This window comes from Erythrolamprus reginae, chromosome 5, assembly GCF_031021105.1.
Source record: "Erythrolamprus reginae isolate rEryReg1 chromosome 5, rEryReg1.hap1, whole genome shotgun sequence".
NCBI lineage: Eukaryota > Metazoa > Chordata > Lepidosauria > Squamata > Dipsadidae > Erythrolamprus > Erythrolamprus reginae.
Window position 1 is genome coordinate 115,874,283 of NC_091954.1, and position 15,472 is coordinate 115,889,754.

The 15,472-nt window shown below is 44.8% G+C and overlaps 2 protein-coding genes across 2 annotated transcripts in view; one reads left to right on the forward strand and one right to left on the reverse strand.

Annotated features, from left to right (window-relative positions):
• Nucleotides 1-15,472, reverse strand: part of PSMD1 (proteasome 26S subunit, non-ATPase 1) — a 130,284-nt gene that overhangs the window by 50,318 nt on the left and 64,494 nt on the right. The gene's annotated exons all lie outside the window — the stretch shown is intronic.
• Nucleotides 4,991-13,345, forward strand: HTR2B (5-hydroxytryptamine receptor 2B). Its single transcript, XM_070754173.1, has 4 exons — nt 4,991-5,371; nt 6,378-7,033; nt 10,794-10,994; nt 12,033-13,345. The coding sequence occupies exons 2-4, from the start codon at nt 6,769-6,771 to the stop codon at nt 12,926-12,928; spliced, it is 1,362 nt and encodes a 453-aa protein (XP_070610274.1). The 5' UTR covers nt 4,991-5,371; nt 6,378-6,768; the 3' UTR covers nt 12,929-13,345.

The window sequence follows — 15,472 nt, forward strand, 5'->3', positions numbered from 1 at the left end:
TGGAATACAGCAGCAGCACAATTTTTGGGTATAACAACAAATGACGCATTTAGTAATTAGGGTGGTTCATTTGGTGACCATCCGAAGTTACAACAGCACTGACAAAAGTGACTGACAATCATTCTGCACAGCTACAGTATATGTGGGACCCAGGGGAAGAGCCTTCTCTGTGGCGGCTCCGACCCTCTGGAATCAACTCCCCCCAGAGATTAGAACTGCCCACACCCTCCTTGCCTTTCGTAAACTCCTTAAAACCCACCTCTGTCATCAGGCTTGGGGGAACTGAGACATCCCCCCCTTGCCAATGTAGTGTTGTGTATTTATTTATTTATTTATTTATTTATTTATTTATTTATTTATTATTTAGATTTGTATGCCGCCCCTCTCCGCAGACTCGGTATGATATGATTGTGTGTGTGTGTTTTATATATTGGGGTTTTTTTCCTTTTTAGACTTTTTAATGTAAAACTGTTATTTTAGATTTTAATTATTAGATTTGTTACCATGTATTGTTTTTATCACTGTTGTGAGCCGCCCTGAGGTCTACGGAGAGGGGCGGCATACAAATCTAAATAATAATAATAATAATAATAATAATAATAATAATAATAATAATAATAATGTGGTACATTGCTCAACAGTATGTGAGAGGGACCTTGGTGTCCTGGTGAACAACCATTTAAATATGAGCCAGCCGTGTGCAGCAGCTGCCAAAAAAGCCAACACAGTTCTAGGCTGCATCAACAGAGGGAGAGAATCAAGATCAATTTAAGTGTTACTACCACTTTATAAGGCCTTGGTATGGTCACACTTGGAATATTTGCATTCAGTTTTGGTCGCCACGATGCAAAAAGGATGTTGAGACTCTAGAAAGAGTGCAGAGAAGAGCCACAAAGATGATTAAAGGACTAAAGGCTAAAACATAGGAAGAACAATTGCAGGAACTGGGCACGGCTAGTTTAAGGATCAGGGGAGACAGGATAGCAGTCTTCCAATATCTCAGGGATTGCCCCAAAGAAGAGGGAGTCAAGCTATTCTCCAAAGCGCCTGAGGGTAGAACAAGAAGCAGTGGGTGGAAACTAAAACAAGGAGAGAAGTAACTTAGAACTAAGGAGAAAATTTCTGACAGTTAGAACAATCAATCAGTGGAACAGTTTGCCACCAGACGTTTTTAAGAAGATGTTGGATAACCATTTATCTGAAGTATTTTAGGGTTTCCTGCCTAAGCAGGGGATCTCCAAGGTCCCTTCCAACTCTATTGCTGTTGTTATTATCATCATCATCCCAGTATTAAACCCATTTGCCGCATCCCCAAATTTGTAAATTTGGCAATTGGACTTGCGTTTAATGCTACCATCCGGTCACAGCTGAATTATGATTGTTTTGGCATGTATATCTGCTTGACTGGACAAGTTTTATTATGGGTTTTTACTGTTTTTCAGCATTTAAATATTTGATTTTTTATTATTGTATTTGTTCTGCTGGCGTGTTTCAACCGCCCATAATTATAGGGTAATTAGTCCAGGAAGACACACACCACACAATAAAAGGAAAACCCAAACGTTTTTATAAATAGAAAAAGCTCCCTTTTTAAATGTCAAAGGGATTTTCTGGTACACACAAGGCACAGGTTAAATGCAATCCAATTGCTCACCCAATAACTGGGAAATTGAGTCCAATTCTAAAGTCCAGAGAGTCCACAAACAATCTTGAACAGCACACAAACCACGATCTTGACGAAACAATGAATCAGATAAACTGCCATGAGGCTAAAACACCAGGCTGCACTTTTATCTGTAGCACTAATTACAGCAGCCCCACCCAACCACAGGCGGCCTCATTTTCTCTTGTAATAATCCTTCAGTTGTTGTCTCCTATGCATCACTCTATGCATGCGTGGATGTCATTAATTCTTGTTCAGAATCCAGGGATGATACAGATGATTGATCTCCTCTTGGGCTGTCTGCCAAACTCCCCTCTTCTCTGTCACTCACGCTTCCTTGGTCAGAGGAGACTTCATCGGCAGATTCCATCAGGAGCAAAACAGGCCTGCGGCATGTGGATGTTTCCCCCACATCCACCTGCACATTCCTTGGGGCAGGAGCTGGGCCAGAGCTAACCACAACAGTATTGTATTTTATATTGTTGTAAACTGCCCTGAGTCCCATGGGATTGGGCGGCATAGAAGTTAAATTAAATTAAATTAACGACAGTTGCAGGGTCCGGGGGTCGTGACATCACCTTTTGCAACCTTCTGACAAGCGAAAAGACAATGGGGGAGACATATTCACTTAAGAACGGTGGCAAGAAAGGACGTAAAAATGAGGCAAAAACTCTCTTCTCACTTAGCAACCGAAATTTTGGATCTCAGTGATGGTCATAACTCAAGGACTCCTCGAATGCGAAGGCAAATAAAACAAAAGTCGCACTCTTTTGGCTCTTCCCTTCAGAAAATGCTGTGAGAATAATAACATTTTAAGGAAGAGGAGAAAATGGTGTTGCCAACCTGATGAAAAACCTCACACACACACACACACACACACACACCGGAGCCTGGTGTGATTAATTTAATTCTGCATTCTTGTCTCCTGCCTTTACCCAAAGTAGCTGTTTTTCGGAGGCACAGATTAGACATTTGCCAAACAAAATGTAAAATGCTCTGCAAAAATCCCGGCTTTAATTATTCTGCTTCTCCTTCGACGCTGAAATGTTACCGTCTTTCATTTAAGGCTCCCGCTGTTTGGCTCCCTAGGATTCATTTTCCTTCTGACTTCTCCGAAATATGTTGATCTTTACCTATTGATTGGCCCCGTTTGTTTCCTTCCCTGGCGTGACACGCCGCTAATTTTGAGGAAGGATGCTCGAGCCTGACTATGATCATCTGTGTATATTAAGAGACTTCTGGTGGCTTGGAAAGGGGTCTTTGGTGGTCTCCAAGTTTGATTGTTTTAATTTAATGTATTTGATTTATATACCACCCAATCCTGTGGGACTCAGATTTTCCTGCAGGTGTTTCATGGCCCAACTAGGTAACATCATCAGTGCTAGAATGGAGATGATGATGGAGATGGAGGAGGACGAGGACAACAACAACAACTGTGGGGGTCTTTGGTCTTCTCTGAGCTCGGTTGTTTTCTTGCAGGCATTTCGTTACCCAACTAGGTAACATCATCAGTGCTGGAAGGGAGGAGCAGGAGGAGGGCAGTGACAATCCCAGGGGAAGAGCCTTCTCTGTGGTGGCCCCGACCCTCTGGAATCAACTCCCCCCGGAGATTAGGATTGCCCCTATCCTCTTTGCCTTTCGCAAAGTCCTTAAAACTCACCTCTGTCGTCAGGCATGGGGAAATTGATTCCCCTGGGCCGTTTCTGTTTTATGTATGGTTTACATGAGATGTATGATTGCTTTTTATATTAAGGGTTTTTAAATTGTTTTAATCAATTGGATTTGTACTGTTTTATTGTTGTGAGCCGCTCCGAGTCTCCGGAGAGGGGTGGCATACAAATCTAACAAACAAACAAACAAACAAACAAATAATAAATCGCCCAACTAAGGAACATTATCAATACAAGAGGGAGGAGGAGGGATCCTTGGTGCTTTCTTGGTTGTTGTTGTTGTTGTTGTTATTATTATTAATTGGATTTGTATGCCGCCCCTCTCCGTGGACTGGTTGTTTTCTTGTAGATGTTTCATGACCGAACTAAGTAACAGTATCAGTGCTAGAATGGAGGGGATTTGTGGAGGAGAGGAGGAGGAGGAAGACGACAATGTCTGTGGGGTGAGAGGGAGAGAGAGAAAGAGAAAAGGAGAGAAAAAGGGGGGAGAAAGAAAGAGACAGAGGGAGTGACACGAGAGAGAGAGAGAGAGAGAGAGAGAGAGAAAGAGTAACAGTGAGAAAGAGGGGGAGAGAGGGGGAAGAGAAAGAGAGAGGGAGGGATAGGGGGCGAGAGAGAAAAGAAGATGGAGAGAGAGAGGTGGGGGAAAAGAGGGGGAGGGAAAGAGAGAAACAGTGAGAAAGAGATGGAAGAGAGAAAGAGGGGGAGAGAAAGAGAAAGCGAGAAGGAGGGATAGGGGGAGAGAGAAAAAGGAAGAGGGAAAGAGAGATGGAGGGAGAGGGGAAGAGAAAGAAAAAGAAAGGGAGAGAGAAGGAAAGAGAAAAGGAGGGGAAAAGAGAGTGGGAGGGACAAAGAAACAGTGAGAAAGAGAGGGGAGAGGGAGGGAAAGAGAGATGGAAGGAGAGGGAGAGAGGGAAAAAGAAAAAGGAGAGAAAAAGGGGGGAGAAAGAGAGAGAGAGAAATAGAGAGAGGGAAGGGAGAGAGAAAGAGAGAAACAGTGAAAAAGAGAAGAGGGAGAGGAAGAGAGAGGGAGGAGCGGGGAGAGAGAAAAAGAAAGAGAAGAGGGAGAGGAAGAGGAAGAGGGAGGGAGGAGCGGGGAGAGAGAAAAAGAAAGAGGAGAGGGAGAGAGAGAACAGGAGAGGAAAAAGGGGAGAGAGAAAGACAGAGAGGGGGAAGGAATGGGAGAGAAAGAGCAAGAAAGAAAAGAGGGGGAGAGAGAAAAAGAAAGAGAAGAGGGAGAGGAAGAGGAAGAGAGGAGCGGGGAGAGAGAAAAAGAAAGAGGAGAGGGAGAGAGAGAACAGGAGAGGAAAAAGGGGAGAGAGAAAGACAGAGAGGGGGAAGGAATGGGAGAGAAAGAGCAAGAAAGAAAAGAGGGGGAGAGAGAAAGAGAGGGGGGGAGAAAGAGGAGGAAGAGAGAGAGAAAAAGGAGAGAAAAGGGGGGAGATAAAAAGAGGGGGCAATGAGAGAGAGGAAGAGGAAGAGAACAGGAGAGAAAAGGGGAAAGAGAGAGGAAGAGATGGAGGGTGGGAATCTCCGCTGAGTCTTTCCGAACTTTGCTTTGAAACTCCCAAAGCTGGAAGCTCGGAGCCAGAGAGCCAATCAACAGATACAGAGAGCTGTAAACCGAGTCGGTGGACAGAGGAAAAAGCTGTGCGGAGGGCAAAAGGAGGTTGGGAAAGCACCGGTCAAGGAGATAAAGAGAAATTGCTAAAATTGCTAAAAGAAGCAACAGCCAGGCAAGGGGAGGAAACCTTGCATCCACGTGCCCCCTCCTCCTCCTCCTCCTCCTCTTCCTGGATCTGACACCAAAAACCAATCTCCGTCACAAAGCGAAGCTAAAATCTCCCTCCACAGAAGCAGTGGGGGTCAGTGAAGGAGGACAATCTCCATCCCCAAATCCAAAAGAATCCAGTGTTAGAATCCAGAAGCGGCCACACCATCCTTGGGACATTTTTTGGGGAAAGGAACCTCTCCGAAGAGCCTGCTTGTAAATATCCAGAGAGAGAGGGGGAATAAAACAAAATAAAATAAAACCAAGGTAAGACTTTTTGCTGATTCTCGGGGGGTGAGAAGGCAGACGAAGAAGGGGGTCGAATTCCGGGGGGGGGCCCCGAAAACCGACTATCAAAATAATAATAACGGGGAAAGATAAAAGCCTGAAGGAAATTTATGTTCAGTAGAAGAACGAACGTGTCGAAAGCTCCCCTGTAGATTTATTGTGGAGTGGGGCTTAAAGCCTGGCGTTAAAATGTTTTATTTCCAAACATACAATCCAAGCCTGGCCAGCAATTACTATTTTCCGAGCCAGAGAAATAAATAAGCGATAATAATAGTTCCAGGGTAAATACTCACCATATTACCTTACCTAGAATAAGGCCCATGGAATTTTTTTTTTAAAGGGAATTATTTGTAAACTGATAGGTTATAGAATTTTAGCGTCAATAATTTTTGAAATGATATTTGTACACGTTGTGCATAAGTGCACTGGCGTGCCTTCCATCCCCTGTCCTAATGTTTCTCTTTTACTACTATCATGTATATAAATATTATTATATCTCCATATACCACCAATACAAACAAACAAATAAATAAAAAAATATGAGTTGTAACCTTTCCCCTCCAAAACGCCCCCAAATTCAATTGAAATAAAATTGGGCTATCAAGAAAAAGGAGTGGGGGTAAAAAGGGAATAAATTTTTTCTTTTATTTTGCAACCAATCGGATTATAATTCTCCAACTTTGTGTCTAAGACAGGTTATTGCAATGAAATCCAAACCATTAAATTTCTTTGTTATGACGAGCAGAATCCGAGACCAAGCTACAAGAAATAAATTGGAATCACTCTATAATATGTAAATAGATATATTGCTCTTGGGTCAAGTGGACAAGAAACACCCCCGATTTGGTGGTGGGGAATGTGTGTGTGTCTGGGTGGTGGGCACAATTCACTATGCACTGTTTTATGTTGTGTGTAATATAAATTTGTTTTAAAAACCCATTAAATTTCTGTGTAATAATTATAAAGCACTGCTTTTGTTATCTAGGTCTCTTCGGGACAAGTTTTGAATCCTGATGCCACACAGGTGAAGAAGGAAGAATTATTTCCCGTCTTGTTTTTCGACAACTCCTGGTTTTTAAAAGATTTCCTTTTTTTTCACGATTACGAAGATCTAGAGATACAAATGGGCCAAGGGTAGAAAGCCCAATTTTTTTTTAAAACAAAATAAAATTACGTGGCTTTTTAAAAGTAGGATCTGGACAGAAAATTGGAGACATAGCATTGATCGTCGGACCAAGATCTCTTGAAGGGTCCAATGAGACATTTTACATCATGCTGGTCGTTCGTGAAAACCATACCTGGCTGCTTGAGTTTCTAGATTCTGGGAAGTGCTTCAATGAGATCACAGTTTTAAGCCCCCTTTTCCGGTCACCAAAATGCTCCTGCCTTTGAACGCCTCGGACCTGAGGAATGCATCTCTGCAGAGCAACGCTGGAGAATGGGCCATCCTGCGCTGGGCCGGTCTGTTCACCCTGATAGTCATCCTGCCCACCATCGGAGGGAATATCCTGGTTATACTGGCCGTCTCTTTGGAGAAAAAACTACAGTACGCCACTAATTACTTCCTGATGTCTTTGGCTGTGGCCGATTTGCTGGTTGGCCTCTTTGTGATGCCCATCGCCCTGCTGACTCTGTTGTTTGGTAAGTGCCGGATTCGGATCACCCAGCCAATGTTCGAGGATACAGGAAGGGCAGCGTGCACATTGCCTGGGGTGTGTAAGTCAACACCCTGACAGAATAGTAGAGTGGGAAGGGACCTCAAAGATCTTCTAGTCCAACCCCTTGCTCAAGAAAGAAATTTAATTTAATTTAATAATTTAATTTAATTTAATTTATTAGCTTTCTAAGCCGCCCAACTCCTCGTGAAATCTGGGCACCTATAACATTCCAGATAAAAGGCTGTCTAAGCTCTTCTTTGAAAACCTCCAGTGATGGAGCACCCACAACTTCTGATGGCAAGATGTTCCACTGATTAATTGTTCCTATTGTCCGGAAGTTTCTCCTTAATTCCTGGTTGTTTCTCTCCTTGGTTAGTTTCCACCCAGTGCTGCTTCTCCTGCTTTCTGGTGCTTTGGAGACTAAATTGACCCCCTCTTCTTTGTGGCAGCCCCTCAGAATAGGGAAGTGTTTTTAATAGGAAAGTGAACACAAGAACAAGGGGGCACAATCTGAAGTTAGTTGGGGGAAAGATCAAAAGCAACATGAGAAAATATTATTTTACTGAAAGAGTAGTAGATCCTTGGAACAAACTCCCAGCAGACGTAGTAGATAAATCCACAGTAACTGAATTTAAACATGCCTGGGATAAACACATATCCATCCTAAGATAAAATACAGAAAATAGTATAAGGGCAGACTAGATGGACCATGAGGTCTTTTTCTGCCGTCAGACTTCTATGTTCCTTTGTTTCTATGTACCAAAGCCTTATAAAATGGTATTAACACTTCACTTGATCATCCATATTGGAAGATCGCTATCAATGTCTATTGGGCATATACTCAGTTCCTGGGTCAGTTTAGAGTTTCCTCTCCCCCTAAACTCACACTGCTCCCCACTGATGGGCTGGCTGGGGAATTCTGGGATTTGAAGTCCACGGGTCTTAAAAGTTGCCAAGGCTGCCCAGCCCTGCCTTTAAACCAGGCAAAACCTCTTCTAAGAATTGCAGGAAGAGGCACAAAGACATGAGTCTGGATTGCAAACGCACGCCAGAAAACATCACTCTTCACTTTTTTGTGGCTTAAACCCAACTTATTCTTAACACTGCTACATCACAGGGTGGCATTGTTGAGTTCCTTTATTCTATGCTCTTTATGTGCGTGAGTGCATTCTCACTCACATTAGTAATACCATTACTAAATTTGCAAGTGATACAACAGGTGATAAAACAAATCTGCAGATGATACAATCATTTTCGAGTCACCGGTTGTTTTCGGTGGTATGGAGACAATAACTTAGACCAGTGTTTCCCAACCTTGGCCACTTGAAGATATCTGGACTTCAACTCCCAGAATTCCCCAGCCAGCATTCGCTGGCTGGGGAATTCTGGGAGTTGAAGTCCAAATATCTTCAAGTGGCCAAGGTTGGGAAACACTGACTTAGACCAAGGAGCTTAAAGTGGACTATGGAAGGAATAGATCAGACATCCGTCCCTTGCTTATCAATGGAGACCGAGTGGAGCAAGTGGCCAGTTTTAGGTTTCTGGGTGTTGTCATAAAAGAGGACCTGACCTGAACTTGAACGTCCACATTGCAGGCCCGGCAGAGATTAAACTACATGAGGTTTCTCCAGAAACAGCAACTGAATGAGAAACTGCTGGTGACCTTCTACCGCTGCACCATAGAGAGTATTTTGGGCTGCACGAATCCCAGCAACCGGTTAGGTCCCACAGAGTTGGCCTTCTCTGGGTCCCGTCGACGAAATAATATTGCCTGGTGGGGTCCAGGGGAACAGCCTTCTCTGTGGCGGCCCCGACCCTCCGGAATCAATTCCCCCCGGAGATTAGGATTGCCCCCACCCTCCTTGCCTTTCACAAACTCCTTAAAACCCACCTCTGCCGCCAGGAAATTGATTCCCCTGGGACGTTTCCATTTTATGTATGGTTTGTCTGAGATGTATGACTGGTTTTTTTATATTAAGAGGTTTTAAATTGTTTTTAATCATTGGATTTGTACTGTTTTGTTGTTGTGAGCCACTCCAAGTCTCGGGTGGATGGATGGATGGACATAGATAGATAGATAGATAGATAGATAGATAGATAGATAGATAGATATAGATAATAAAGTGACCTAAATTGCCACTCTCAAAAACCGAGACCACCTCATGAAATACACTGCTCAAAAAAATAAAGGGAACACTTAAACAACACACTATAACTCCAAGTAAATCCAACTTCTGTGAAATCAAACTGTCCACTTAAGAAGCAACACTGATTGACAATCAATTTCACAGGCTGTTGTGCACATTCAACTTTGTACAGAACAAAGGATTCAATGAGAATATTTCATTCATTCCGATCTAGGATGGGTTATTTCAGTGTTCCCCTTATTTTTTTGAGCAGTATATATTCAAAAAATACCTGACAGCCCTATTCCCCAGATTTTTGGCCAAGGACGTAATGAGTCTCTCAGTGATACACAGATTTCGGCGGAAGCCTGCACACAATTCCAGAAATCCCAAAAGACATTTCAAATTCATCACTTCATCCAGAGTTCTGCAGAAAAACACCCCGTTCCATGTTTAGATAGTGTGAGCGTTTGTCGTGTCTCCGAGGCAGGGCGTTGCTAAGTCACTTGTTAAAAGCAAGTTTAAAAATGCTGCCAGGCAAACAAATAAACCTTGATGAAGCTCAGGAAATCCAGGGGGTCCTCGAGTTACGACCATAACAGCCTGTTGGCTGTTTAGTTTATTATGGGCTTTAATCTGGGCTTTATAGTTAGAATTATATATTTAACTTCTTTTTAATTGTTTTTTGGTATTTTATATTGTTGTAAGTCCTTCAGGATTAGGCGGCATAGAAGTCTAAATAAATAAATAAATAAATAAATAAATAAATAAATAAATAAATACATACATACATACATACATACATACATACATACATACATACATACATACATAAATACCGGAGCCAAATTTCTATGGCTAACTTTTGTTAATTGAGTTTTGTCCCATTTTACGACCATTCTTCCCACAGCTGTTAAAGTAGTGATCAAAGTAGTGGGTAGTGATTTCTGACAGTCTCAAAATAGGTGAACAGTGCGGTCAGTCGGTAGGGAAAGCGAGGAGAAGGCTTGGCTACATAGCTAGAGGTATAACAAGCAAGAAGAGGGAGATTATGATCCCGCTATATCGAGCATTAGTGAGACCCCATTTGGAATAATTCTGTGTCCAGTTCTGGAGACCTCACCTACAAAAAGATACGGATCAAATTGAACGCGTCCAAAGACGGATTACAAAAATGGTGGAAAGTCTTAAGAATAAAACTTCTCAGGAAAGACTTCATGAATTCAATCTGTCTAGTCTGGAGGGCAGAAGGGAAAGGGGGGACATGATCGAAACATTTAAATAGGTGAAAGGGTTAAATAAGGTCCAGGAGAGAAGTGTTTTTAATAGGAAAGTGAACCCAAGAACAAGGGGACACAATCTGAGGTTAGTTAGGGGAAAGATCAGAAGCAACGTGAGAAAATATTATTTGACTAGTAGATGCTTGGAACAAACTTCCAGCAGATGTGGTTGGTAAATGCACAAGAACTGAATTGAAACATGCCTGGGATACACATAGATCCATCCCTAAGATAAAATACAGGAAATAGTATAAGGGCAGACTAGATAGACCAGGAGGTCTTTTTCTGCTGTCAATCTTCTATGTTTCTATCCTGATCCTTCTCTGTCCCGTTTCAGAAAACCCCTGGCCGCTTCCTCCGTACCTCTGCCCCGCCTGGCTGTTTCTCGACGTCCTCTTTTCGACCGCCTCCATCATGCACCTCTGCGCCATCTCCCTGGACCGTTACGTGGCCATCAAGAAGCCCATCCAGGCCAGCCAGTACAACTCGCGGGCAACCACCCTGATCAAAATAGCCGTGGTGTGGCTGATCTCCATAGGTGAGCGGTGGTGGTGGTGGCCGTGGGGGACTTGATTAAGGCCCAGTGTGAAGGCATGAAACAGCACCGAGAATGAACATGGACAGGGGAGGTGCCGTGATCCAGGCTCTGAGGTTTCGTTTTATTTTATTTCTGTTTGGAAATTGAATAAAAAAATAGAATGACATGGAATGGAAAACAGAAAAGAACAAAGTAAAAGATATAAAAAAATAGAAAATAGGAAAAAAATTGAAAATTGAAAATGGAATAGAATAGAATAAAATAGAATAAAATAGAAGAGAGAAAAAATGGAATGGAATAGGAATAGGAATAGAATAGAACAAAGCAGAAGATAGGAAAAAATAGAAAATAGAATAGAATAAAATAGAATAGAATAGAGCAAAATGGAAGATAGAAAAAAATAGAAAATAGAAAATGGAATAGAATAGAATAGAATAAAATAGAATAGAAAATAGAAAAAATAGAAAATGCAATGGAATGGAATAGATAGGAAGTGAATAGGAATAGAATAGAATAGAACAGAAAGGGACCTTGAAGGTCTTCTAGTCCAACCCCCTGCTCACAAGGAGCACCTATACCAGTGATGGCGAATTTATGGCACGGGTGCCACAGGTGGCACGTAGAGCGATATCCGCTAGCACCCAAGCTGTTGTCCTAGCTCAGCTCCAATGTGCATGTGTGTGCCGGCCAGCTGATTTTTGCCTCAAAGGGGCTCTGAGAGGGCGTTTTGGGCTTCCAGGGAGCCTCCAGGGGGATGGGGCAAGCCTTGGGAGCGTGTGGAGGGCAAAACATGAGCCTGCTGGGCCCACCAGAAGTTGGAAAACAGCCATTTCCGGCCACCAGAGGGCCTCCAGGAGGCAGGGAAGCCATTTTCGCCCTCTCCGGGCATTGAATTATCGGTGTGGGTATTCGCGCATGCGCGATAGTGCTCGCCCACGCTCTTTCGGCGCCTGAGGGGAAAAAAAGTTCGCCATCACTGGAATATGGTATGTTGGCTGGTATAGACAAACGCTGACTGGATTTCTTCTTCCTTTCCAGGCATCGCGATTCCAATCCCGATTCGCGGGATAGAAGAAAACAGCAGCAAGTTTCGAAACTTCACCTGCGTGCTGAAGCCCAGCCGTTTTGGAGACTTCATTCTCTACGGTTCGATAGCCGCCTTCTTCGTCCCGCTGGCCATCATGGTGGTGAGCTACTTCCTGACCATCCGAGTCCTCCACCGGAAGGCTCACCTGATCAACAGGCACCCTCAGCGCCTGACATGGAACACCATCTCCACCGTTTTCCAGCGGGAGACGATGGTGGGTTCCTCGCCGGAAAAAATGGCCATGCTGGACAGTTCCCGGAAGGACAGAGCTCTGCCGAACGGGAACGCAGAGGTGCCGATACGCAGGATGTCCACCGTCGGGAAAAAGTCGGTGCAGTCCATCACCAACGAACAGCGGGCTTCCAAAGTCCTGGGCATCGTGTTCTTCCTCTTCTTGGTGATGTGGTGCCCTTTCTTCGTCACCAACATCACCTCCGTCCTGTGCAAATCCTGCAGCGAGGAGTTCATCGGGATGCTGATGGAGATCTTCGTCTGGATCGGCTACGTCTCCTCCGGGGTGAACCCCCTAGTCTACACCCTTTTCAACAAGACCTTCCGGGAAGCCTTCGGCAGGTACATCACCTGCAATTATCAGACATCGGCTACCGGCACGGCCTCCTCCTCCCGCAAACCCTCCGCCAGACTCTCGTTCCGAAATTCGGTGACCGAGAACTCCAAGCTCTTCATGATGCACCACGGAAGGCGGAACGGGATCAATCCGGTCAGCTACCCTAACCATCGGCTTGGCAACTCGCCCATCCAGTCTTCCTCGGCCATTTTGCTGGACACGTTGCTTCTCAACGAGCACGGGGTGGACAAAACAGAAGAACAAGCCAGCTACGTGTAGCCTGGCGGGAAACGCACACCGGGTGGGCGCGCGCACAAAGCCCGTCGGGAAACGCCAGTATGTATATATGGTTTTCACCCGTTATTTATATGATCCCTAATGGCCGTTTTTAAGACTTGGCCTCCTCTTGCCCCACGACCGCCTCCGTTTCCTCCCGTGTAAAAGGTCAAGCGAGATTTCTGGCACTGTGGGTTTATAAACGGAGGAGCCTCGATAAATAAATACAGCTATGGCAAGTCCTCGGGTCTCCGATTCCTCATCTCCAATTTATTTAAACAGGCGCACACACACAACGTGACAAAGGAAAGTCCAAGGGCTACTTTTTCAAACATATGCAAGGTTTGTGTCTTTTACAGAAGAATGCTTACACTTAGGAATAAAGTGTGTATCTTAAAACGTATTTAGGAATTCATTAGCGTCTTCATTTCCAAAGAACCGGGGAAGATTAAAGGGCCACTTTTCACTTCATTGATAGTTTGTGTTGGACGGGACCCTGTGGATCTTCTAGTCTGAGCTCTTGCTAGTGCAGGAGGCCCAATGCCAGTGATGGCGAACCTACGGTACGGGTGTCATAAATGGCACGTGGAGCCTTATCTGCTGGCATGCAAGCTGTTGCCCTAGCTCAGCTCCAACATGGATGTGTGTGCTGGTCAGCTGTTTTTGGGTTCATACAGAGCAGCGGTGGGCAACTAATTTTGCCATGGCGCCGCATGAAAAATTGGGATGGTTTTAGAGGGCCGGACTAATATAATTAACTCAGTTCTACCCAATACTGTAAAGGCCCAGAGCCTGGCCTGACCTAAACACCCAGACCCACTCTAAATACCCCTAATTGTTTGCTTTACGGCAACACGGTGCACCACAATCACTGCGATGGAGTGTTTGCGTGGTTTCTGTGCTCAGCCGCTCTCGGTAGAAGGTCGGGGTCTGCTCCAGTGCGAGGATTGATTGATTGATTGATTGATTGATTGATTATTTATTTATTTATTTAATTTATTTATTTATTTATTTATTGGATTTGTATGCCGCCCATCTCCGGAGACTTGGGGCGGCTAACAGCAATAAGACAGCATATAATAATAATCCAATACTAAAAACAATTAAAAACCCATTATAATAAAAACCAAACAGACATAGACATACCATGCATAAAATTGTAAAGGCCTAGGGGGAAAGAGTATCTCAGTTCCCCCATGCCTGGCGGCAGAGGTGGGTTTTACATAGCGTACGAAAGGCGAGGAGGGTGGGGACAATTCTAATCTCTGGCGGGAGCTGGTTCCAGAGGGCCGGGGCCGCCACAGAGAAGGCTCTTCCCCTGGGTCCCGCCAAGCGGCATTGTTTAGTTGACGGGACCCGGAGAAGGCCAACTCTGTGGGACCTAACTGGTCGCTGGGATTCGTGTGGCAGAAGGCGGTCCCTGAGATATTCTGGTCCGGTGCCATGTAGGGCTTTATAGGTCATAACCAACACTTTGAATTGTGACTGGAAACTGATCGCCAACCAATGCAGACTGCGGAGTGTTGGTGTGACATGGGCATATTTGGAAAAGCCCATGATTGCTCTCGCAGCTGCATTCTGCGATGAAAGAGCTCACCGCGTCTGCCGGGACTCGTCCGGTTCATCAGGAAAGCAGGAACCGGAGGAGTCCCGGTAGACATGGTGAGCTCTTTCACCCTCACACTGGAGCGGACCCCGCCCTCCGCAGACTGGTCATATAGCAGGCGGGCCAGTCACAGACAGTGAGCGGGCCGGATGCGGCCCACAGGCCGCCCCTTGCCCAAGTCTGACACAGAGGCCCTGGGATGGTGTTTTTGGCTTCCAGAGAGCCTCCGGGGGGATGAGGGAGGGCGTTTTTACCTTCCCCCAGCTCCAGGGAAGACTTTGGAACCTGGGAAGGGCGAAACATGAGCCTTCTGGGCCCACCAGAAGTTGGGAAACAGGCCATTTCCGGCCTCCAGAGGGCCTCCGGGGGTTGGGGGAAGCTGTTTTCGCCCTCCCAACACATTGAACTATGGGTGTGGACACTTGCGAATGTGTGATAGCACATGACCACGCTTTTTCGGCACCCGAGGAAAGAAAGGTTTGCCATCACTGTCCTACCTATACCATCCCAGACATATTGAAGGTCTCCAGTGTTGGGGCATTCCGCAGGCAGGCCATTCCACCGGTTAACAGCTCTCACCGTCAGAAAGTTCCTCCTCATTTCCCGGTTGAATCTCTCTTTGGTCAGTTTCCTTCGGTTATTCCTCCTCTGGATTTTTCTGGTGGTTTGGAAAACAGTTTAACCCCCCCCCCTCCTCACTCTGGCAGCCCCTCAAGTATTGGAAGACCACTGTCATGTCCCCCCTGACCTCCTCTTCATTAGACTATCCATGCCCAGTTCCTGCAACCGTTGTATGTTTTGGTTTCCAATCCCTTTATCATTCAGTTGAATGTGTTCAGTTGACAACAAAATGAAATTGATTGTCAATCAGTGTTGCTCCCTAAGTGGAGAGTTTGCTTTCACAGATGTTTAATTTACTTGGAGTTATATTGTGTTGTTTA

Bases quoted from the DNA above. Each gene is read 5' to 3' on its own strand.
- HTR2B (XM_070754173.1), top strand. From the start codon at position 6,769: ATGCTCCTGCCTTTGAACGCCTCGGACCTGAGGAATGCATCTCTGCAG. The intron at 7,034-10,793 runs GTAAGTGCCGGA...GTCCCGTTTCAG, and splicing joins CCTGCTGACTCTGTTGTTTG to AAAACCCCTGGCCGCTTCCT. The intron at 10,995-12,032 runs GTGAGCGGTGGT...CTTCCTTTCCAG, and splicing joins GGTGTGGCTGATCTCCATAG to GCATCGCGATTCCAATCCCG.